General features: G+C 39.6%; 2 protein-coding genes across 2 annotated transcripts; one reads left to right on the top strand and one right to left on the bottom strand.

Moving 5' to 3' along the window:
• The first annotated feature begins 4,632 nt into the window (after positions 1-4,632).
• LOC122722458 lies at positions 4,633-7,246 on the top strand. The gene is made up of 2 exons (XM_043953162.1): positions 4,633-6,337; positions 6,432-7,246. The coding sequence occupies exons 1-2, from the start codon at positions 4,633-4,635 to the stop codon at positions 7,244-7,246; spliced, it is 2,520 nt and encodes an 839-aa protein (XP_043809097.1).
• A 254-nt stretch (positions 7,247-7,500) lies between these two features.
• Positions 7,501-12,257, bottom strand: LOC122722535 (serine/threonine-protein phosphatase 7 long form homolog). The gene is made up of 7 exons (XM_043953614.1): positions 12,099-12,257; positions 9,509-10,355; positions 9,344-9,431; positions 8,866-9,264; positions 8,005-8,784; positions 7,852-7,933; positions 7,501-7,703 (listed from the first exon to the last, which is right to left on the bottom strand). The coding sequence occupies exons 2-5, from the start codon at positions 10,351-10,353 to the stop codon at positions 8,020-8,022; spliced, it is 2,097 nt and encodes a 698-aa protein (XP_043809549.1). The 5' UTR covers positions 10,354-10,355; positions 12,099-12,257; the 3' UTR covers positions 7,501-7,703; positions 7,852-7,933; positions 8,005-8,019.
• Between the last annotated feature and the right edge of the window lie 11,683 nt (positions 12,258-23,940).

Below are 23,940 nucleotides of genomic sequence, written 5' to 3'. Positions count from 1 at the left end.
TTTTCACAGAAAATGTATGATCATGTATAAGATTTACAGGTACACAGAGAGTATAGCAGGCTTGCTACGGGTTCTGGCGGCCTTAAGCCGACCTGAATCCTAGCGCCGGTGACGGTCCATTTTGGGGTCGTTACAGATTGGTATCAGAGCCCTAGGTTCACATGATCGGACCTATAGCGCTAGTGTCGGGCTCATAGAGGGTGGTCAAGCACAATAGGAAATCATGTCCACTAGGATAGGGTGTTGCGTCCTATCTGTTTCATGCCATAAGTTATGCATGTGCTGTATTGATATGTGATGTTTATGTGCTAAGTGTTATGTTATGTATTGTTTTCCAGATAGAATAAAGATGCGAGGAACTCGTCGATCAGCTCGATTGACTGGAGTCCCACCAGATAGTGAGAGACCAGCTGCTCATTCTCCTGCATTGCCGAGGGCAAGGTCTCAGCGATCTAGCAGGGAAGGTACGTCAATAGACCCTAGAAGGTCTGTGGACGAGAGCAGAAGAGGTACAGCAAGAGGAGGAAGATCAGAGGAGGAGATTGAGCAGTCGAGGGATGACAGTATGGGTATAGGCAGATTTGAGGAAGGTATGGGAGAGTCGCAGGGAGGCGCTCAGACGTCAGGCTTCGGCTACCCAGAGTATCAGATGGGAGGTATGTCGGAGTACTCGAGTTTTGTCCCCTATCCTCCTTACATGCCATATATGCCTTATCCTTCTTATTACCCACCATATCCTATGTATCCATCTTCCCCTACTCATCCAAGTGCAGCACACCCAGAATCAAATGAGCCAGTATCACCACCAGAACCAGTAGCCCCTGTTGTTGACAGACATCAACCTAGCTCATCTGGAGGTAAGGTACAAATGACGAAGTACTTGAAATTGGATGCTCCTAAGTATAACACGGGAGATGATCCATTTGAATACCTCAGGTCAGTTAGGATGATAACCAGTGAGTTGGGAGCTGATGATAGTCGAGCCATTGAGATGGCAGGTTTCACGTTAAAATGCAAGAAGGCCAGAGAATGGTTCAAGAATTATGTGGAACCCAGGATGGATAATATGTCTTGGGAAGAGTTTGCCAATGAATTTGCAGGGTGGGCTTTTCCTGATAGCTCCAGGGAGATGAAAGTCATAGAGTTTGAACAGTTGCGACAGACAGATGAGATGAGTGTTGATGAATTTACAGATAAGTTCCTGGATTTGCTTCAGTATGTGGGTCAAGCCTATGATACTGACCAGAAGAAGGCAAAGAGATATACTATGAGATTGCATCCCAGATATTCTTCCTTGATTCTTCCAGCAGAAAAGGAGAGTTTTCATCCGATAGTAGATGCAGCCAGGAAAATGGAGGCTAGTGCCAATATTCAGAAACAGTCAAAGGCACAGGCTTCGAGTTCTAAGGCCCCTAGTGCAGCAGCCGCAGGTGGCAAGAGATGGGATCGAGCAAAAGGAACAAAGAGTAAGTTCTGGAGTAAAGTGAAGTCAGGTCTGGGAATAGGTAGTGGCTCAAGCTCTGGCACAGCTACAGTCTGCAGAAGATGCGGAAAACCACATGGCGGAGTTTGTCGGTTGGGATCTACAGCTTGTTTTAAATGTGGACAGGAAGGGCATATTGCTCGGGATTGTCCTCAGATGACTTTTGCACCATCCCAGCAGATGAGTTCAGGCAGTGTGGTACAGCCAGGTGTTCGGCCAGCAGCTTCAGTCATGCCTCAGAGTAGCGGTAGAGGTAGAGGGAGAGGGGCAGCCTCTACTTCAGCAGCAGGTTCCCGAGGTGGAAATCCGGTAGCCCCAGCACGGATTTTCACTGTGACACAGGAGGAGGCTAATACGTCGAACACAGTGGTGTCAGGTAATCTCATCATTGGGTGTTCAGATGTGTATGCTTTGATGGACCCCGGTGCTTCTCATTCCTTTATTGCTTCGAGAGCCATAGAGAGATTGGGTTTGATCAGTTCTGAGTTAGAGTATCCTCTCTGGGTCAGTGGACCTAAATGTGACCCATCAGTGGCAGTGTCAGTCTGTCGTTTCAGTCCAGTGGTCATAGAGGGTAGATACCTTCCAGCTGACCTTGTGGTTCTAGATTTGACGGATTTTGATGTCATTCTAGGGATGGATTGGTTATCTACATATAGTGCGACTTTGGACTGTAGAGAGAAGATAGTGAGTCTCAGAGACCAGGATGGGTCAGAGTGTGTCTTCAGAGGAGACAGGAGAGGTACACCCAGAGGTATGATTTCAGCCCTTCAGGCTCGTCGTTTGCTTAGGAGGGGTTGTCAGGGGTTTCTAGCTCATGTGAGAGAGCTAGACAGTCAGGTGAGGGAACCAGCCGCAGTACCAGTAGTCCGAGAGTTTCTTGATGTGTTTCCAGACGATTTACCAGGACTACCACCTGATAGGGAGATAGGGTTTGAAATTGAATTGCTGCCAGGTACCAACCCTATCTCTATTCCTCCCTACAGGATGGCGCCAGCAGAGTTAAAAGAGTTGAAAGAACAGTTGCAGGACTTGGTAGATAAAGGGTTCATCCGCCCTAGTACCTCACCTTGGGGTGCTCCAGTGCTCTTCGTCAGAAAGAAGGATGGATCCCTCAGACTTTGTATCGACTACAGACAGTTGAACAAGGTCACTACCAAGAATAGGTATCCTCTACCTAGGATTGATGATCTGTTTGACCAGCTAGCTGGAGCAGGTTGTTTCTCGAAAATAGATCTGAGATCCGGGTATCATCAGTTGCGAGTCCGAGAGGCAGATGTGCCTAAGACAGCTTTCAGAACTAGATATGGGCATTATGAGTTCTTAGTGATGCCGTTCGGGTTGACTAACGCCCCTGCAGCATTCATGGATCTCATGAACAGAGTTTTCAGTGAGTTTCTGGATCACTTTGTCATTGTTTTCATCGATGATATATTAGTGTATTCCAGAGATGCAGAGGAGCATGCCCAGCATCTGAGGATAGTTCTGCAGACACTGAGAGAGCATGGTTTGTATGCCAAGTTCTCGAAGTGTGAGTTTTGGTTAAGGAGCATTTCCTTCTTGGGACATGTGGTATCAGCAGAGGGTATTGAGGTAGATCCCAAGAAGATAGAAGCTGTAGCTAACTGGCCCAGACCCACGACAGTGACTGAGATTAAAAGCTTTCTGGGACTGGCAGGTTACTACAGGAGGTTCGTTCAGGACTTAACTTGCCAAAGGAAAGGAATTCTCCGAGCTTTTTTTCATTTCATGCAGAGTTGAAGAAAATTTTATAAAATAACGTGGGATCCGAAAATATTTTCGGATCCCCGTGGTCAGACCAGCGTGTTCGGCAGTCATACTGCCGAACACGCGAGGTCGACACCCACGGTGTCGAACTCAGCAAAGTTCGACACCATGGGTGTCGAACTCAGGAAGTTCGACACCAAGGGTGTCGAACTCCGCTTGTTCGACACCGAACAAGAGAATTTGGCTGCCACGGGAGCAGCTTCTGCTCCCGTGGCAGCCTGCGTGGCGTGTTCGGCACCCAAGGTGCCGAACACGCACAGAAATTTAAGCTTCGTCAGGGAATCCCTGACGAAGCTTGACTAAGGACAGGGTTCGGCACTGATAGTGCCGAACCCTGTCCTTAGTCACGCGGCCTGCATGCATGCAGGTCCGTGAAGCGGTCCGTGAAGCGGTCCGTGAAGCGGTCCTCTTAAATTTGAATTAAAGCCTCCCACTGCGAACTTGTTGATGGCCATGCATGCACGTCAAGAAATATTTGTTCGGCAGCATAATTTAAAAAAAAAAATAAAAAATTATAAAAATTAATAAAAAGTTAAAATAAATTAAATTAAATTAAATGTATTGATATTAATATATAAATTAATTTAAATTTATATATTTTAAATTTAAATTATATATAAAAAATTAATTTTCTAAAAAAATTCATTTATTACAAAAATATTAATTATATATATATTTTTTATAAAAATTAAAAAAAAATTATTATATAAAATAAAATTTAATATATTTAAAATAAATATAAATATAAAATTAAAAATAATAAAATGTAATTTTTATTTAAAAATAGTATATTATAATTTTTTAAAATATTTAGTAAATAAATTTTTATAATTTTAAATTTTGTTTAAAAGCCATGTGTAATGCATGCACATGGCAGTGCTAATGTGAATGCAGTGAATGCATTCACATTAGTACAGTAACCTACATCATGTAGGTTACTGTGCTAACGTGAATTTATTCAGTCCGTGCTCTTGTTCGGCAGTGGTAGTGTCGAACTAGAACTTCTCCCTCGCCTATAAATACTTCCATGATTCACTCTATAACTCACAACAAATCATTCCATTGTATCTCCAAAAATTTCTTTCTCTAAATTATTTCTTCCCCTCAACAAATTTCACAAAATTTTTATTTCTACGGTTATCGATTCAATTACAAAAGAAGAAACACAGGTAAGTTTGAAATAAACTTAAAAAAAGTAAATTTTAATTTATTCTAAGTATGCTCTGTGGTTGCAACTCAGGTTGATCTTCCACATCAGAAATTTATGTTATAATTTTTAATTTTAATTTTCATGAGTACCTTAATTTTATTTAATTTTATTTTATCCTTTAAGTAATTTATTATTATTTTTTTTCAGATAAATGGCAATTCCTGCATATGCAAATATTCATTGGGATGGTAATATTATAAATAATTGCAATGGTTATGATTATGAAGGAGGTTTTTCAAAGATTATCCCAATGGGTAAACGGATAAGTTTTAATCAATTGGTTGGTAAAATAGCTCGTGCAATTGGATTATCCGATAATAATGAATTTATTGAGACTATTAGTTTTAGGAAGCCTACAATTGTGGATGGATCCTTACAATTTGAGTGTATGGAGATATGGGGTGAAGATGATTTATCAAATATGTTTAATTACTTGTACCAAATTGGTGGCATACCAGGTATAGAAATATATGTTAAGATACTTCGTAGTGTTGATACTACAAATAAGGATGATGATATTGGTCCATCTGGAACTGCTATTGAATCAAATGATGAACCATGTGAAGAGCAAAATATTGTTGATGATTACGCTTTATCTGATAGTTTTGCAGGGCCGTCAATTAATATTTCTGATACAGTGGAGAATGAGAACGAGTACGAGGATGAGGACGAGGATGAGGAGGACGATGATTCATGGATGTCTACTGAGGATGATGAGGATGATAATTGTCAGGAGGATATTGGGAGTGAGTCTCGATATTACAACACACATTTTTCTAATCCCATTGTGCCTGTTGTTCATCCTCCCCCATACGCAGAAATAGACTTTGATTTGCTGAGGGTGGATCCTTATGATAAGCCAGAAGGTCGTTACTTTTGGGATCCATCTAAAGAGTTTTCAGTTGGGATGATATTTTCATCGAGAGACGCAGTGGCGGCGGCTGCAAAAGAATATCATCTAAGACATCATCATCAATTTTGTTATCATGACACAAGATCTAAGACGTATTCTATACAGTGTAAAGACAAAGACAGTGGATGTGCATGGAGGCTTCGAGCATCCAAGAAAGAAGGAGATGATGTATGGAAAATCACGAGATACAGTGGACCGCACACATGTACAAATCCTCAGTTGACAAAAAACCACAGCCAATTGGATGAGAATTTCATTTGTTCGTTCATATTTGCATTAGTTGAACAACAGCCGGATATAAAAATTGCTGCACTACAAGCTGAAGTGCGGGATAAATATGGGTATGAGCCTTCTTATCAGAAAACATGGAAAGCTAAGCAGAAGGCAATCGCAAGGCTTTATGGGGGTTGGGATGAATCATACAATCGTTTGCATAGATTCATGACTGCTCTTCATCATTTCAATCCAGAAACAGTATACATGATTGAAGATAATCCACATTGGATTAATGAACGATTAAATCCGATGTGTCGTGTATTTAATCGTATGTTTTGGGCTTTTAAGCAATCGATCGAGGGATTTAAACATTGCCGACCTGTTATCTCAATAGATGGCACATTCTTGTACGGAAAATACACCGGGTGTATACTGTGTGCAACCGCACTTGATGGAAATAATCAACTATTTCCATTAGCTTTTGCCATTGTTGATAAGGAGGACGGTGACAATTGGTCATGGTTTCTAGATTGCTTAAGGATATTTGTGACCACTCGAGAAGATTTGTGTGTAATTTCAGATCGCCATGCTGGAATTCTTAAGTCAATGCAGAAAGATTGGTGGCAACCTCCAGCTGGTCATCATCGTTACTGCATCAGACATGTCCTGAGCAATTATAATAAGACATTCAAAAATGCAGCAATAAAGGAAGCGTTGCGCAGGGCAGGTATGTTTTAATACTAAGTTTACTTATTATTTTAAATTTAATGTCACTTGTGACTCATGCTAATTTTTTTTTAATTACTTGTGATTTGCATCAGCAAATGAAAATCAGAAAAGAAAGTTTTATGAGGCAATGACCAACATTCGGGAGGTGCACCCAGAATCATACGATTGGGCGATTAAGATAAATTTAGATAAATGGACGAGATCCCACGATGGTGGACAGAGGTATGGTGTTATGACAACGAACATGGCAGAATCACTCAATGGCATGATGAAAGGATTTCGGGCTTTGCCAATAACGGCAATGGTTGAAAAAATATTTTTCCAGTGTGTCCATTACTTTGATACGCGGAGGACCACATTTTTGGATCAACAAAGCAAAGGCTATGTTTTCAGTCAGTATTGTAGTGAAGCACTGCGTGCTAACACGATCAAAGCAAATGCACATAGAGTGAGACGATTCAATACTCAGACAATGGTTTGCGAAATCATTACCGCAAACGGAAGGCAAAAGCAAGTGGTCAAACTCATGGAGCAAACATGTAGTTGTGGCAAATTTCAGGAGATAAGAATACCTTGTTCTCATGCTATTGCTGCATGCATGTCGCATTCAATTGACTACGAACAATTTGTATCTGACTATTACAGATTGGAGCGTACACTTCAATGTTACGCGTACTCGTTCCATCCTCTTGGTCATCATGCCTATTGGCCTGCAGCAGATGGACTTCCTCTCGTGCTTGACATTTCGAGAACAAGGAAGAAGGGACGCCCAAAGTCCTCTAGAATACGTAATGAGATGGACTGGAGGTCAAACAAAATCAAAGAAACGTCCAGAGTGCATTGTTCAATATGTGGCAGGGTGGGGCACAATAAAAAAACTTGTATGAGTGGGCAATCAAGTAGATAAATATTGTATTTATTATATTTAAAAAATAATTTATTTCCTATTATTTAATTTTAATTTTAAAATATTACCAAATTTTAGATATATAATTTTTTTATATACTGTCAAAGTATAAAGTATATACAAAAAAAAACTTTTTAGTTCATTAATTTTTATAAGTATTTCAAACGTTAAAAAATTAACAAATTATATGTTCTAAAATACCATTTTATATCAAACAAACAAAATCTAAATAAATTAAATTTACACTTGCTCAGCCATGAGAATTTATTAAAATAAAATGGGGAAAAGGAAAAACTATCTCTTATAATGACAAATAATTACAAATAATTACACAATAATTACAAATACACACAATAATGACAAATAATTACAAATAATTACACAATAATTACAAACTTCAAATAATCCATTTTATCCTTCGTAGTAATTTCAAACTTCAAATAATCACCATTTTATCCTATAGAGAAATAACAAATAAACGAGTCAACATATTTTTCCAATGTATCACTGTCTTAATAATACTCACCTGTTGAAATGTAATTCATTACCAATCATACCAATCATACCAAATAATCAACTAGGAAATATTGAATTCAGCAACTCACAATTTTAGACACCAACCAAATTGCATGTGGAATGATGTACATCAGTAGCTTCCTCAAGTGCCCGCCACTGTTTAATTTACACTTGCATTGACCAAAATTATAGTTAATCGTAGACATAATTAAAATAATTTAATGAAAACAATTTATACATACAATTTCGACTTGCACTCAGTGATGATCACCAGTCCCACATCCTGGATGTCTCCGCTCATGTGGACCCCGTAATCTGCCTCGCCATGGTCCCGGTGCTAGGAATTGCTGATTATCCAAATCAGCCTGTGTCGGCTCAATTACATCTGGATTTTGCACCACTGAATCTGAAGGATCAGGCTGACCAAACACACCAAAACCAGCCTGGCCATATTCTAATCCAGGATTGTATCCTGCAAAAATATTCTGCCTAGACGTAGAAGCATCATGTGCAGACTCTGAGGCAAATGCAGGAAACATAGATCCAATAGGCGTACATGGTACACTAGACGCAGCGGGAGTAACCGAAGGCACTGTACTCGGTCCAGGCGTCCATCCCATGAACTGACTCTGAGTAGGATAATACATGGAAGGTACCTGAGAAGAACTGGGTGGAACGTGCGAGGAACCTGGAGCATATCCGTATTCCTCTTGAGACTGGTGATACTGTATCGGGGGAGGTACTGGATGCACGTCGCTATCACGTTCTGATGCTGGAGCATGCTCCCGTTGACGGCCCCTAGCATGACCACGTGCTCTGGATGAGCGCTGATGAATGGGTGGCTCATCTGGATCAGCCGTGATGTGAGGTCGAGCCGGTGCTGGCTGTGGAGCTGGGAATTGTGTTTGCCGCCTCTCCTCCATCATACAGAATGAAACTGATTGAAGGAGGTCGCAAATGGACGTCATGCTCCCCGTAGTCGGATTTGTCGCAATAGCCTGCATACGCTCTACACCATCCTCCTGTAGTACAAGTAATCAATTATGTTGCATATAATATCAAGTTATTATTGAAAATGACTTAAAACAACATAAATTTTTTACCCCCGATCCCATAGCCGCTCCTTTAACCGAGATCCAGCGTCTGGACACCCTACGATACCACTCCATGTACTCCGAATGAAAATGGAGTGGTTCCGTTGCTGGCGGGGCAGTTACTATTCGTCTTTCTCGGGTGTTCCAGTGCGCAATCCAATGGGAGTGCACCTCAGCCCAATCTGTGTCGCTCTTACGCAAATCGACATCATGGAGTGCAGCAGACTGTTGAGGTTCAGCAGGAATGTGCTGCTGCATACCAAACTGTCGCATGACCCGATCAGGCTGATGCCACTCTATAATGTGGAAGCAGACCAGTGGCACTACAGCTCTCCAAATTTGTCGTCCTTGTCGGCAGTATTCGGGTAACGACTCAATAAGGGCATCGGTGTATGGCTCCCATATTACCTGAAATGAACATTAAAATGTTATAAATAAACATAAAGATAGCTTGCAAAAAAATTACATATTCATTTTTCTGAATTACCTGCTCAGGTAATAACCGATCAAGCTGGTAACGCAGCTCCACGAGTACATGGGTGACAACCTCTGTTATCTGCCTCGCATTACTCCACCTGCACAACATATAATATTAGCGGATATTCCTTTACATATTTAATAAAAATTATAACAATGATATAATAACACATACCTGCTGCCTAGTGGAGCATCGTGATGTGGTACTCGTACAGACAGTGTAGGCGATACAGCTGTGATACGGTCCCATGCCCATATCTGCAATATGAATAATGGACCGGCCATCTGCATAACTTCTGGATTAGTCGCCTTACATAACTGTCTGTACAGCCAAGCCAGACATGCAGCTCCCCAGCTATAATTGCCGGCTTCCTCCAGGTCGGCTAGCAGAGGTAAAAACATCAGGTTAACACGCGAAGCAGATGTATCACTGAAAAGAGATCCAATGACCCTCATTAAGTATGCGCGTGCGAACCTCTGCACAACTACCTCGTCGTAGTCATCTGGAAGCTGACCGAACTCCTCAGCTAGCCATACCATCTTCAGATAACAACCCCTTATGGCACTATTAGGTGGAACGACACCTAATAGTGCCTCACACACTGATGGCCAATGGTGGCGTGATCGCCCAGTAACAGCTGCACCATTGACCAGCAACCCGGTTATTAGCCCTACATCCTGAAGGGTAATGGTCATTTCCCCTTCGGGAAACATAAACGTATGAGTCTCTGGTCGCCACCGCTCAACCAATGCACTAATTAGATGCCAGTCTAGTGCAAAAAAACCTAACCGTATAACCCCATAAAATCCAGTTCGTCGCAGGTAAGGTCTTATTTGATCTGGAATGTCTTCCAGATGTAGAATTGTTCCCGTCCTTCTACAAGCAATTGCCCCAACATCCATACTTTGTTGCCATATAGCCTCAGACCGATGATCGGCTTGGGCATATAGCAATGATGGATCGTTGGGACCCGGTAAAATGTAATTACGACGGTCACGGCGATTGCGTCTTTCCTCCATATCTAATTATGTAAAATAATAAACAATATTCAAACACCAATTATTCACTAAATAACAATATTTAATCTAACACTACAATAATCTACATATATTTAAAAAACTATATAAAAAAATTAAAAAAAAATTACTACTATTTCGAAGGTATTCTATCCAAAATCACAATAAATACTATATCCAATACTCACAATAAATATTCTATTACAAAAACACAGCAACTAATATGTTCAAACCACATATTAATAATATATTGGTGTAATTATTTCACAACATTTTTTACTATTTATTTGAACTATTTTAATTTAATTTTTGCAATACAATTACATTTTATTACTTAATTTAAGTAATTTATATTAAAACAATTAATTATTAAATTAATATAATTTAATATTAACATTTCAAAAATTAAATAAATATATATTCTATTAAAAATAACAACAACTAAAATGTCCAAAATCACACCACATATTCTATCCATAAATCACTACAAATATTTAATCCACAAAACACAACAAATATTCAATCTAAAAATCACAACAAATATACTATCCAAAAACAACAACAAATCTAACACTACATTATATTTAAAAAAATTAAATAACATATTGGTGTAATTATTTCACAACATTATTTAATATTTTTTTAACTATTTTAATTAAATATTTTGAATACAATTAAATTATATAAATTAATTTACTGAAATTTTATTTAAAAAATTAATTATTCTATTAATACAATTTGATATTAACATTTCAAAAATTAAATAAATAAATAAACAAATAATTTTTAAAAAATTAATCAAATTAAATACGGATTACATGTTTTTAAATTTTAAATTATTATATATTTTATAAATTAATAAATTATATTAACTTTTATTTATTTTAATTTTGGAAATATTTTTTTATTTTAATTAATAAATTATATTAAATTATTATATTCAATTATTATATTTAATAAAAAAATTTTAATTTTAATTAATATTTGATATTAACTTTAAATTATATTAAATTATTATATTTTTTATAATTTATTAAATTTTATTCAATTCTTATTAATATTTATTTTAAATATTCATTTTTTTAAACATTACAAAATATTTATAAATAATTAAATTTAAAATAAAAATAATTCTAATCATTTTATATATTATTATTATACAAAATAATATTTAACTAATTAAATAAATATTTCTACGGATTAAATATTACATTTTATTAAATATTTAACAAAATTTCAAAAAAATTCAACAAAAATTATAATAATAAATCAGTTTTTAAAATTTCAAAAAAAATCAACACAAATCAGTTTACATATTATCATAATAAATATAATAATAAAATTTTTAATAATAAATTTAAAAATTATTCAAATATTCATATTTTAATTATTATAATTTTTAAAATTAATAATTTTTTAATTCAAATTTTACAAGTTTCTCCACACATTCATTTACAAAAATAAAAGGCTATTAATAATTTTAATTTTATTTTATTTCAATTTTATTTAATATTTAACAGATAATATTAATTACTTTATTTATAAATATATTAATAATTTTTTAATTTAATTTCAAAATATAAAAAATTACATACAAAATTATAATAACAATTATAATAAAATTATTTAACCTAAATTACATACAAAATTATAATAACAATTATACAAAAATACAAAATTACATATCAAATTATTTAACCTAAAAAATATAAATAAATTTAAATTTAAGCAAAAATTTAAAGAAATACCTGTTGGTGGATATGGCTGCAGATCTTGGGAGAGAGTCAAAAAAATTTGTAAATAGCTTTGAAATTTTGGTGGAGAAGAAGAGGAGAAAATGAGAGAAAATGAGGGAAGATGAGAGAAAATGAGAAGAAGAGGAGGCTGCTGCGGAAAATGGGAGAAGAACAGTGGGAGGCTTTAATTCAAATTTAAGAGGACCGCTTCACGGACCTGCATGCATGCAGGCCGCGTGACTAAGGACAGGGTTCGGCACTATCAGTGCCGAACCCTGTCCTTAGTCAAGCTTCCTCAGGGATTCCCTGACGAAGCTTAAATTTCTGTGCGTGTTCAGCACCTTGGGTGCCGAACACGCCACGCAGGCTGCCACGGGAGCAGAAGCTGCTCCCGTGGCAGCCAAATTCTCTTGTTCGACACCGTGGGTGTCGAACAAGCGGAGTTCGACACCCTTGGTGTCGAACTTCCTGAGTTCGACACCCATGGTGTCGAACTTTGCTGAGTTCGACACCCATGGTGTCGAACTTTGCTGAGTTCGACACCGTGGGTGTCGAACTCGCGTGTTCGGCAGTATGACTGCCGAACACGCTGGTCTGACCACGGGGATCCGAAAATATTTTCGGATCCCACGTTATTTTATAAAATTTTCTTCAACTCTGCATGAAATGAAAAAAAGCTCGAATTCTCCGTTCTCCATTCTCCCCAATTCGGCCACTGAAGGCTCTATTTATAAGTGCAGAGGAGGTGTGCTATTTAGGAAAATTGCTTGCCTGGGAGTGAATCGGATGCGCGAATGTCCACGTGAAGCTGGGGTGTGGAGCGCGGGTTGAAGGCGCGGGTCTTGCGCGCGGGCGGATCCTCGTCCATGTGAAGGAGTGGCGACGTCCACGGGCTGTCTGTGTGCATGGGACTGGGCTGCCAGGTGTGCGAAGGTTGCGTGAAGGGATGCGCGGGCCCATGCTGGTGGAGTGACGTGAGGCGCTTTGGCGGTGCGGGCCACGGCGAAGTGGACGTGTGGAGCGCGGCCCATGTGATGGTGTGGAGAAGGCGCGGGAGCTTGCATGGAGCGGTCCACGTGCTTGTTGGTGGGTCCGTCGCGTGAGAATGCGCTTGGCCCACGTGAAGTGAAGTGGAGGATTGTGCTGTGTGGGCCACGGTGGAGTGAGTTGCTGAAACACGGTCCATGTGAGAGAATGGCTTCAGCCCAAGCGTGTTGGCGGAATGGGCCGTCCGTTTCCTCTTGTGCGGGGCGCGGGCCTGTGCGTTGGTGGGCTGTCCAAGCTTGAATATTTAAGCCTCAAATTATTTTTCTTTTATTTAGCTTGAATCCAGTTTTGCAGGTTTACTCTCTTTTGCTGCAAATAAGGCAGTTTTAGGGAGATTTTCTCCAAAATGTCATTTTACACCATTTTCTGCAAAATAATATTAAAAACAATAAATTAAGCAGAAATTATATAAATATTTATCAATAATATTAATATAAAATGGACTAAATTATGTTCTATCATCTTCCTTTCTTTATTTTTTGGTTTTTGTTTCAGCCATGAGTGGCTGAAACCTTTTATTCTAGTTGAAGATTGGTTGAAACTAAAGTTGTTTTATGGATTGTGAGATATGAACACACATTGTTTGTCTTTTGGTTATTCAATATTCATACAGTTCATGTTTGATTCTATTATTGCTTTGTTATTTTGATCAAATTGGCCACTTGATTATTGATTGCAAGGTAATATATTGTTAGTTTGGATAATTTTAAGTCTGTAATTGCTTGGATTATTCAAACATAAGAATACTTGGTGTGAAAACTAAGGAAATTGTATGATCTAGCAACATCTCATGCGTTTGAGTAGCTAGGATTGGATCTCTTTCTTTCTTCATGCAGTTAACAATTGTTTGATGTCTAAGGCCCAAGGACGTTCCTTGGCAATTTGTTAATTAGTAATTAATTAGAGGACGTTCCCTAATTGGTTTAATCATAAGGAGAGACATGGTGGTGAGAAGCGTTTTCCATCTCCATAACTAATCTATTGAATAAATCAAAAGAACATAAGTTTCAATGATCAATCCCAACAACTGAAATGGATCCAATTCTTCAACTAGATCTTTCTTATTATTGATTTCTCTTTACTTTTATTATTTGCTTTACTTTATTGCTTTCAGTTTTAGATCAATTAAATCAATCTCAAACCCTCCCCATTTTACCTTCAGTTTGTTTTGCTTTCCGGTTATCTCGTTTCAGTTTATTTCTCTTTCAGTTTATTTTTGTTTCAGTTAATTCTCTTGGTCTTGATAAGGAAAATAGATAAGTTCTCAATTCCCTGTGGATTCGATCCTTTCACCACTATCTACAGTTGTAAAATTGTTGATAACCAGAAAGGTTATTTTTGACCGGCTTCGACAACCGCGAGTCAAATATCTTATGTGATAGAGTTGTGTTCATAACCAACTATCACAATCTCGCAGATACTCAAATATCTTACGTGATAGAGTCCTTTATCTGCAACAGTTACAGATAGACTGCAGATCCTTTTAAATATTATTATCTTATAATAATAAATAATTAATATTAATAATAATAACACTTTATTATTATTAATTATATTAATAGGTTTTGGGCTTTTAGCTTATATTTAAATTATCATTAAATAGAAAATGTATTATAATTGATAGTAGAATTTAATAATAAAAATATTTTAAAGCTAAAATAATTATATTAATAAATAATTATCAATTAATTAAATATAAAGAAGATAAAATAAAGCGAGAAAAAGAATAAAAGAGTTGGTAATTTGAATATCTGCGATAGTAAATTAAAGTAATCTCATATTTTTCAATTACATTAGTGGTTAATTTAACTTTAGTGTGATAACTTTTATGTAAAAACAAAAATTTACTTTTAAAATTTATTAGTGAAAATTAATGCACATCTAATTAAATATAAAATTTATATTTTATTATGTTACAAAAACTTAAAAAAATTATTTATAAAATACACTGTGACATGTATTACGAATATAATTTCTTATAATTATATAGAAATTAACGCTTTAATAATTAGTCATTTTCTCAGCTTATAAAATATTCAATATTATCAAATAATATAAATCGAAATATATATCGAAATAAATGAAATAAGAAAAATAAGATTAACTTCTATATAGAAAAATAAAATTATATATATATAATTTTTAATTATAAAATAGCTATAAATTAATTATTATTCAATATTAAATAACGATTACATCTAACGGTTAAAAAGTCAAAAAATTAATGATTACTTTTTTATTTCTAAGAGATTAAAAGCAAAATGTAAGAATTGGCTAGATAAGATGGAAGTCTAAGATTACACTCTTTTATCAAGTCATACAATGAACATTTTTCATACTATAAATGATAAATTGAGCTATAAAATTATCTTTCTCTCGCTTTATATACCAATTTGTAATTAGAAAAGTCTTCACTTTATCATTTAAAATTATAATTAAATCATATACGGATATAAGGGTTTTCGCCTTTATAGTTTCTTCTCTTTTGTTTACTTCCTTTTGGCTCCCTACTTCAGCCGAACAATGTGGAACTCAAGCTGGGGGTGTTTTGTGTCCTGGAGGCCTGTGTTGTAGTAAATGGGATTGGTGTGGTACCACAAGTGATTATTATTGTGATGGCTGCCAAAGCCAATGTGATTCTGCAGTATGTCCCTGTGGACGTAGAGTCGGCATTCTCTGAGGAAGTGGTGGAGATATGGGTGAGATATTTTTAGAAAAAGCATTTCATAAGATACTCAGTCAAAAGCCATATGGGCTTTATACATAGTAGATACAACGTAATTAGTTTCCATCTTATATGGAAAATAGTAAACTAAATAAATATATGTGCCTTATATTTATGTAATCCTATTTCTTTACTGAATGGATTATAGAAATTACTGTGTGTACTTTAAGTGCAAGTATATGCACTTCGTCCGATAATAATATGGATGTTGGTTTTCACTGTTTTGTCATAGATGTATTTTATAATTTAAATTTTCACTCATAGTCACTTGCCTTTGAACTTCTTCTCTTTTTTTTTTTTATTTTTTTAAATACTTAGTTTTAATTTATTTTAAAAAAATTTTCAAACTTTAATTTTATCTAAGTCACAATATTATGGTACAATATGTTCAAAGTTTAACAAAATAAAAAACAAATCATTTTAGATATTTTTTTCTTTATATCTCTTTTTTACTTTTACTATTTTTCTCATTTTTATGTGTAAAAATAAATTAAAAATTAATTGTTAATGAAATTGTCTTTTTTTCTTAAATAAATATTTTATTTGATTTTACTGTCTTGCTTTTTGCGTGCTCTGTCTTTCTCTTTTCTTGTAAAATTCTTCTTCAAGGTACGTTTCTTGTTCTCTAAAGGCTGGTCCCGGACTTCCCAATATTTTGAATCTAGAGTCTAACGTCACCCCTTTTTTCATAGAGGTCTTTTGTTATTTCGGGGTCATCCCGTATGCTTACTCTCAACTCCATTCTTTTTATGTATTTTTTTGTGTTTGTCAGCTTGTGTTGGAGTTTCTCTCCAATTGCTATCCTTTTTTCCACCTTTTTTTTGTTTACTTCAGGCTAGCCAGGGTTTTTGCTACTTTGCTCCCCGATGAGGGTTGTCCATTTTCTTAGGGCAAAAGGACTCCATTAAGGGCTGGGCGGAGAGTTTCGCCGTGGTAGAGCTGAAGGAGAGCTCGGGACTGTCTTGGGAGGTGGATCTCTCTTGGAGGGATGTTCCTCCAGGGAGTAATGACCTTCCTCAGTTGTCTCTGTTAGACCAGATCTACCTTATCCGACTGACCTCTGTCAAGCGAAAGCATGATGTCGAGAAGTGTATGTTTGTGTCCAGTCTTCAAAACAGCCGAGAGGCTGGTACTTTGCTTGTTGATGTTCTGCTCTTCTCTTGTTTTCATTTTTTTTGTATTTATTTCTAACAGTGTGGTTATTTTTGTTTTTGATAGCTTCCGACCTCCCAATAGATCAAATTAAGCTGCCTAAGAATTTCACCATCTTCAGGGAGAACATGAAGGCCACCTTGGAGTCCTTTCAAGCCAGTCAGTTTGTGGTCGACGTGTCTCGGGAGGTTTTCCATGCCATTTCACCACCTGTTGCCGTGGACCATCTCCCCTACCCCAGCTTCTTCTCGCGCCTTGGCGCCGGTCTCTAGGGACTCCCGCACTGGTGCCCCTAAGGCATCTGATCATGGCAGGACTCCCAGTGCCTCCAAATCTCCTGCCCACAAGCTTAAGTCGGCCACCCTTCCAGCTTCCTGGGAACCCATCACCATTGAAGATTCTGCGGAGGACGGCTCCGAAAGGGGGGCTGAGGTTGCTCCTACTACTGAGGACGCCTCGATAGGAAGAGTTGAGATCGTCCCTGCTACTAAGGCTAGCTCTAAGGGAGGGGCCGAGGTCATTCCCACTACTGAGGACACTTCGAGAGGAATAGCTGAGGTCGTCCCTATTGCTCCCCGCCCTAACAAGGTCGTTGCCAGTTGTGGTGTCGCCATTAGAGAAGCTGCTGGTAAGCGAGCTCCACCAACAGAGGTCCCTCCTGCAGTCAAGCCTCCAAAAGGGCTCGCATCACTAAATTGCCTGTGGCTACTCTTGTAACGACCCCAAAATGGACCATCACCGGCGCTAGGATTCAGGTCGGCTTAAGGCCGCCAGAACCCGTAGCAAGCCTGCTATACACCTTCGGCCGCCGAACCTCCTGCATGGTGGCTTAGTTGCCACAGCTTGCCCCCGCGAGTTTTGCATGTTCGGCTCTGTTTGGGGGATTCGGCCGCCGAAGGTGCCGCCGAAGGTGCTTGAGTTTCGTCTCTGGAGAGGACATTCGGCCGCCGAACCTGCCGCCGAAAGTGTCCTGTCCAGCTTTCTTTTGCATGCTTTGCATGGATAGTTGCGTGAGTTTAAGGGGATTCTTGGGGAGTTTAAGAGAGTTAGTTCTACGCTTGTTTGGTCCCTTATGTGAGTCCATCTGTATAGGTACAGACCAGAGGAACCAGAGAGAGCAGCAGTGAGTACTGCTCCAGAGATTCAGAGCCTGCAGAGTCAGTCAGTCCAGATAGCCAGAGGTGAGTGGAACTAAACTTATGTTAATTGAACCACAAACTGCTTTTAGCATATCTCATGCATCATGTTTATGCCATAGGTTGATTGCATTAGTATTCACGAATATGTTGCATTGCATCGTTATTTGGTGATGTGAGTGAATGCTGAATGATCCAATAGTCTCAGACAGGAAGTCCAGGAGCCTTTGACTATGCCCTGGCAATGGTAAGTACACTGGTGTTATATACACATATACATATATGACAGGAAGACCAGGTGCTCGATTCTACGCCCTGGCACAGAGTGACTGGGACTATGTGGTGACAGGTTTACTCTTGATGTGGCTTGTCTGTGCTATGGTGCATTCCATGAGATCATATTTTACTGAGATGTTTTACTGTTCTACTCACTGGGCTATAGAGCTCATCCCACTCCCTTAACCCCAGTTTTGCAGGTTCGTGTACCTGTAAACCTCATACATGATCATACATTTTCTGTGAAAATAAAACTCTTTTCTGAACCAAGGCTTAACCTGTGCATGCACTATCTCTGTACTCTGTACTCATGTACTCTGTCCCCTGACTAGAGCTTGCTCTAGATGGGCTATCTCATACCTGTTAAGCCTGGTTTTCACATACAGGAAAACATATATACATATACAGATCATGTACAAAACATACATCACTAGGTCAAGCAACAACTATTACATCTCTTTAATATTACATGTCCACTCTAAGCTATTATAGATCTCTTTACTTTTCCTGTACTCTGCTGGACTGTCCCTGTACACTGTACACTGAACCTGCAAAACTGGGGTTAAGGGAGTGGGATGAGCTCTATAGCCCAGTGAGTAGAACAGTAAAACATCTCAGTAAAATATGATCTCATGGAATGCACCATAGCACAGACAAGCCACATCAAGAGTAAACCTGTCACCACATAGTCCCAGTCACTCTGTGCCAGGGCGTAGAATCGAGCACCTGGTCTTCCTGTCATATATGTATATGTGTATATAACACCAGTGTACTTACCATTGCCAGGGCGTAGTCAAAGGCTCCTGGTCTTTACTATATACCTGCCAGGGCGTAGTCAAAGGCTCCTGGACTTGCTATACCTGCCAGGGCGTAGTCAAAGGCTCCTGGACTTCCTGTCTGAGACTATTGGATCATTCAGCATTCACTCACATCACCAAATAACGATGCAATGCAACATATTCGTGAATACTAATGCAATCAACCTATGGCATAAACATGATGCATGAGATATGCTAAAAGCAGTTTGTGGTTCAATTAACATAAGTTTAGTTCCACTCACCTCTGGCTATCTGGACTGACTGACTCTGCAGGCTCTGAATCTCTGGAGCAGTACTCACTGCTGCTCTCTCTGGTTCCTCTGGTCTGTACCTATACAGATGGACTCACATAAGGGACCAAACAAGCGTAGAACTAACTCTCTTAAACTCCCCAAGAATCCCCTTAAACTCACGCAACTATCCATGCAAAGCATGCAAAAGAAAGCTGGACAGGACACTTTCGGCGGCAGGTTCGGCGGCCGAATGTCCTCTCCAGAGACGAAACTCAAGCACCTTCAGCGGCACCTTCGGCGGCCGAATCCCCCAAACAGAGCCGAACATGCAAAACTCGCGGGGGCAAGCTGTGGCAACTAAGCCACCATGCAGGAGGTTCGGCGGCCGAATGAACCTTCGGCTGCCGAACCTGAGTTCATCCAGAACTCAGCTTCAACGGCAAACCATCTCCTCCTTCCCTTCAACACTTTCTAACATGCATCCTTCACGTATTCAACACACATATACTCAAGTATATGTTCACAGGGGTCCAAAACTAGCTAATAACCCCAAACAACAAAACAAACATAACACAGAATCAGGAATACATGCATAAATCATCAAATCTCCCATTAAACCCTCAACATGCATCTCTCTCTCCCCAACTCCCATAAAAACGTCCGCAAACATAAAACCCTGGTCAAGAGCATCACTTACCTCCTGAAGCAAGAAGCTAAACACTCTGAACAAGGGAAAACGGACCAACTCTTCTCACACGCTCAAACTCTCTCAACCTCACTTTTTGCTTCAAAACCTTCACAACTTGGTAAACGAGCAAACTCCTGCATGAGCTGCTCAAACTTAGCAAATAAAGCATAGGAGACGTGGCCAACTTCTGGACATGATCTGGTGATCACACCTGTCCAAAACGCTGACTCAGGGATACCAAACTGCTGGCTAAGCAACTCAGCTTCGGCTGCCGAATCGCATGCAAAACCATGCAAAATTCGGGGGCCGAACCTGACTTCGGAAGCCGCATCTTGAGCACTTTCGGCGGCCGAACTTACCTTCGGCGGCCGAACTTGGCTCCTCTGCCTTGGTACCATTTCAACTCAAAACTCACTTCCATTAACCTGAACACACAAAACTATACACCATAAACACATCAAAACACTTAGAAACCATAACTCCTACCCGTAAAAGAATCCCAACACCCCGGATTCCACCAGACAACAGGAATTCCGGTGCCGGATTCTAGCCGGGTATTACATTCTCCCCTCCTTAAGAACATTCGTCCTCGGATGTTCCTAAAACACACAATTAATACATGAAACTGGAGAAAACTAACCTCAAAACAAATATGGATACTGCTGGAGCATAGACTCCCGCGTCTCCCAGGTGCACTCTTCTAGATTATGGTGGTTCCATAGAACTTTCACCATCGGAATCTCCTTGTTCCTTAGCTGTCTGATCTGCGTGTCCAGAATCCGCACGGGCTGCTCTATATAGGTGAGATCCGTATGAATCTCCACCTCAGGCTCACTCAGAACCTGATTCGGATCTGACACAAACTGTCGGAGCATAGAAACATGAAATACCGGGTGAATCCTCTCCATAGAAGCAGGTAAATCCAGCTTATACGACACATTTCCGATCCTCTGCAACACCTCAAAGGGTCCAATGTACCGTGGAGCCAATTTACCTTTCGTCCCAAAACGAACCACTCCTTTTATTGGAGACACTTTCAGCAATACCCAATTACCCTCTTGAAATTCTAACTGCTTTATGCGAACATCTGCATAACTTTTCTGTCTACTCTGAGCTGTTCTGATTCTTTCTCTAATCATGGGTACCATTCTACTGGTAATGTCTACTAACTCTGGCCCTGCAAGAGCCTTCTCTCCTACCTCTTCCCAGCAAACAGGGGATCTGCACTTCCTCCCATATAAAGCTTCATAAGGAGCCATCCCAATGCTAGCATGATGACTGTTATTGTAGGCAAACTCCACCAAAGGTAGATGCTGCCTCCAAGAACCGCCAAAGTCTAACACACAAAGGCGAAGCATATCCTTTATGGTCTGGATGGTCCTTTCTGACTGTCCATCAGTCTGTGGGTGGAAAGCAGTACTAAAATCCAATCTCGTGCCCATCGCACTTTGCAGACTCCGCCAAAAGCGGGAGGTAAACTGAGGTCCTCTGTCTGAAACTATAGACACTGGAACTCCATGTAATCTTACTATCTCATCCAGATAGACCTGTGCCAGCTTATCCACAGAATAGTTACTCCGTACTGGAAGAAAATGAGCAGATTTCGTGAGTCTGTCCACAATCACCCATATCGAGTCTATCCTGTTGGACGCTACTGGTAAACCCACTACAAAATCCATAGCTATGTTTTCCCATTTCCACTCTGGAATCGGTAATGGGTTAAGCATTCCGGCTGGTTTCTGATGCTCTAATTTCACCCTCTGACAAACCTCACAGGTTGTCACGAACTGCGCCACTTCTTTCTTCATGGCTGGCCACCAATAGACCCTTTTCAGCTCCTGATACATCTTGGTGGCTCCTGGGTGAACACTATACCTCGCATTATGAGCTTCCCTCATAATGTCTTCCTTCACACTACCCCTATCTGGTACACAAAGTCGACTCCCATAGCGAAGGATCCCTTTGTTGTCAAAACGAAACTCTGCACTGTTGCCTGACTGAACAGTCCTGGCAATTTTCATCAACTCAGGGTCCTCATGCTGTCTCTGAGCTATCTGCTGTGCGATCAACGCTCCTGTACCAGACAATTCTAGCTGTAATCCCTCGTCAAAGAGCTTATAAAGCTCCATCACAACTGGTCTCCGCTCTGCTGCTATATGGGATAAACTGCCTAGTGATTTCCGGCTTAGGGCATCTGCGACAACATTCGCCTTACCCGGATGATACTGGATCTTACAATCATAATCACTGAGCAATTCGACCCACCTTCTCTGCCTCAAATTCAGCTCTCTCTGACTTAAGATGTACTGTAAACTCTTGTGATCAGTGAAGATCTCGCATTTAACCCCGTAGAGGTAATGCCGCCACATCTTAAGTGCAAAGATAACTGCTGCCATCTCTAGGTCATGGGTAGGGTAATTCAACTAGTGCTTCTTCAACTGTCTCGAAGCATAAGCTATTACTCGATCACTCTGCATCAATACACAACCCAATCCCACTCGAGATGCATCACAGAATACTGTGAACTCTTCATTACTGACAGGCAGAGCTAACACTGGTGCTGTTGTCAATCTCCTCTTGAGCTCCTCAAAGCTCTCTTCACACTGGTCTGACCAGATAAACTTCTGGTTTTTCTGAGTCAATTTGGTCATAGGAGCTGCTATCTTTGAGAAGTTCTGAACGAACCTCCTGTAGTAACCTGCCAGTCCCAGAAAGCTTTTAATCTCAGTCACTGTCGTGGGTCTGGGCCAGTTAGCTACAGCCTCTATTTTCTTGGGATCTACCTCAATACCCTCTGCTGATACCACATGTCCTAAGAAGGCAATGCTCCTTAACCAAAACTCACACTTCGAGAACTTGGCATACAAACCATGCTCTCTCAGTGTCTGCAGTACTATCCTCAGATGCTGGGCATGCTCCTCTGCATCTCTGGAATACACTAAGATATCATCGATAAACACAATGACAAAGTGATCCAGAAACTCACTGAATACCCTGTTCATGAGATCCATAAATGCTGCAGGGGCGTTAGTCAACCCGAACGGCATCACTAAGAACTCATAATGCCCATATCTGGTCCGGAAAGCTGTCTTAGGCACATCTGCCTCTCTGACTCTCAACTGATGATACCCAGATCTCAGATCTATTTTCGAGAAACAACCTGCTCCAGCTAGCTGGTCAAATAGATCATCAATCCGAGGTAAGGGATATCTATTCTTGATAGTGACCTTGTTCAACTGTCTGTAGTCGATACAAAGTCTGAGGGATCCATCCTTCTTTCTGACAAAAAGCACTGGAGCACCCCAAGGTGAGGTACTAGGGCGGATGAAACCCTTATCTACCAAGTCCTGCAACTGTTCTTTCAACTCTGTTAACTCAGCTGGCGCCATCCTGTAGGGAGGAATAGAGATAGGTCTAGTACCTGGCAGTAATTCAATTTCAAACCCTATCTCCCTATCAGGTGGTAGTCCTAGTAAATCGTCTGGGAACACATCGAGAAACTCTCGGACTACTGGTACTGTGGCTGGTTCCCTCACCTGACTGTCTAGCTTTCTCACATGAGCTAGAAACCCCTGACAACCCCTCCTAAGCAAACGACGAGCCTGAAGGGCTGAAATCATACCTCTGGGTGTACCTCTCCTGTCTCCTCTGAAGACACACTCTGACCCATCCTGGTCTCTAAGACTCACTAACTTCTCTCAACAGTCCAACGTAGCACCATATGCAGATAGCCAATCCATCCCTAGAATGACATCAAAATCTGTCAAGTCTAGAACCAC

Source organism: Manihot esculenta, chromosome 18 (assembly GCF_001659605.2).
Source record: "Manihot esculenta cultivar AM560-2 chromosome 18, M.esculenta_v8, whole genome shotgun sequence".
Taxonomy (NCBI): domain Eukaryota; kingdom Viridiplantae; phylum Streptophyta; class Magnoliopsida; order Malpighiales; family Euphorbiaceae; genus Manihot; species Manihot esculenta.
Note: the sequence above shows the minus strand (reverse complement) of the source record. Positions and strands in the feature narration are given on the sequence as shown.

Coding starts and splice junctions, on each gene's coding strand:
- LOC122722535 (XM_043953614.1), bottom strand. CDS start 10,353: ATGGAGGAAAGACGCAATCGCCGTGACCGTCGTAATTACATTTTACCG. Junction 9,432..9,508: donor GATGCTCCACTAGGCAGCAG/GTATGTGTTATT, acceptor TATGTTGTGCAG/GTGGAGTAATGCGAGGCAGA. Junction 8,785..8,865: donor GAGCGGCTATGGGATCGGGG/GTAAAAAATTTA, acceptor CTTGTACTACAG/GAGGATGGTGTAGAGCGTAT.
- LOC122722458 (XM_043953162.1), top strand. CDS start 4,633: ATGGCAATTCCTGCATATGCAAATATTCATTGGGATGGTAATATTATA. Junction 6,338..6,431: donor GGAAGCGTTGCGCAGGGCAG/GTATGTTTTAAT, acceptor GATTTGCATCAG/CAAATGAAAATCAGAAAAGA.